The sequence below is a fragment of the Corvus kubaryi genome, unplaced genomic scaffold (genome assembly GCF_017639235.1).
Source record: "Corvus kubaryi isolate FWS band 111438036 unplaced genomic scaffold, C.kubaryi_AGA036_p1.0 36681, whole genome shotgun sequence".
Taxonomy (NCBI): Eukaryota; Metazoa; Chordata; class Aves; order Passeriformes; family Corvidae; genus Corvus; species Corvus kubaryi.
This window is the reverse complement of record NW_024580918.1, coordinates 10,392-12,072: the sequence shown is the minus strand read 5'-3', so window position 1 is coordinate 12,072 and position 1,681 is coordinate 10,392. Positions and strand designations below refer to the sequence as shown.

General features: G+C 58.3%; 1 protein-coding gene across 1 annotated transcript in view; it reads left to right on the top strand.

Annotated features, from left to right (window-relative positions):
• The first annotated feature begins 1,085 nt into the window (after positions 1-1,085).
• Positions 1,086-1,681, top strand: part of GNG7 (G protein subunit gamma 7) — a 5,119-nt gene continuing 4,523 nt past the window's right edge. Inside the window, exon 1 of the mRNA XM_042020022.1 lies at positions 1,086-1,264. Within this exon, the coding sequence (XP_041875956.1) occupies positions 1,184-1,264 (81 nt within the window). The 5' untranslated portion in view covers positions 1,086-1,183. The remainder of the gene's footprint in view (positions 1,265-1,681) is intronic.

Below are 1,681 nucleotides of genomic sequence, written 5' to 3'. Positions count from 1 at the left end.
GGCAGGGTGGGCATGGTCCCATGGGCAGGGTGGACATGATCCCATGGGCAGGATGGACACGGCCCCATGGGAAGGTTGGACATGGCCCCGTGGAGAGGTTGGACATGGTCCCATGGGAAGGTTGGACATGATCCCATGGGAAGGTTGGACATGGCCCCATGGAGAGGTTGGACATGGTCCCGTGGGCAGGATGGACATGACCCCACAGAGACAGGACCTCATGGCCGCATGGGGAGTTTGGACACAAATCCCATGGGAATGTTGGATGTGATCCCATGGGGATGTTGGACATAAATGCCATGGGGAAGTTGGACATGGCCCCACAGAGACAAAACTCCATGGGCAGGATGGACAGGATCCTATGGGCAGGGTGGACGTGACCCCATGGGGATGTTGGATATGGTCCCATGGGCAGGGTGGACGTGATCCCATGGGGAGGTTGGATATGGTCCCATGGGCAGGGTGGACATGGTCCCATGGGGAGGTTGGATATGGTCCCGTGGGGAGGTCAGACACAAATCCCATGGGCAGGATGGACACGGTCCCATGGGGAGGTTGGACATGATCCCATGGGGAGGTTGGACATGATCCCATGGGAAGGTTGGACATGGTCCCATGGGGAGCTTGGACATGGTCCCATGGGCAGGATGGACGTGATCCCATGGGGAGGTTGGATATGGTCCCATGGGAAGGCCCGACACAAATCCCATGGGCAGGTGGACATGACCCACCTGGAGGTGTCACCTGCCTAGGTGCCAGGGACACCAAAGCCACCAGGGATGGGTCCAGGAGCCCCTCAGAGCCCCCCCTCGGTGCCCAGCCCGGGGTGGTGCTCGGGCAGAGCTTCCCTTCCCCACAACCAGGCTCCTTTTTCCGCTCTGCTCAGCAGAGTTTTTACCGGAACTCCCAGAACGGGGATCCCGAGCGCTCCTTCGGGGAAAGGGGAACTCGAAACCACCTCAGGAAGCGCCAGTGGGGCCAGCAGAGCTCCTCCTCTGCACGTGGCCGTGGGGACACCTTCCCGAGGTGGAACAGGACGAGCTTTGGGGTCCCTTCCGACCCATTCCGTGATCCCACCTGGAGCGCGCGGCTGGAGCAGCTTCACACGCGACACCAACCCCGCTTTTTCCATGGTTTTTCTGCAGGATTCTCCTGTGCTGGGGCCCGGAGCCGATGGCAGAGAATGTCCACGACTAACAACATAGCACAGGCCCGGAAGCTCGTGGAGCAGCTCCGCATCGAGGCCGGGATCGAGAGGATCAAGGTGAGCATTGGAGCGGGAAAAGATCCCGGGTTTTCCCCCAGTGGGATGTTCCCAGCTCGGAATGTCAGCATTCCAGCGTTCCCTCCAGGATCTGGAGCGGCCTCCGAGGATCCCTCTGGATTTGGAGCCTCCTCGGATCCCCCCAGGTTTGCCCTTCCCAAAAAACAGCTTTGGGATAAACCAAGCAGAGCCTTAAGTCGTGGATCCTAAAGGTTTCCAAACCTGAACAAGAGGCTGCACTCAGGGAAGCTTTTCCATCCCAAATCCCTGAAAAACATGGATACAACAACGTTCCTCTCAAATCTCCCCCCTGGGTTATTTCCCCGCACTCCTCGCTATTTATTCCCATAAAAACTCAGATTTTCCATGTCCAGTTCCCATTTTTCCTCCTCATCTCCACAAAATTCCTGTTGGGAA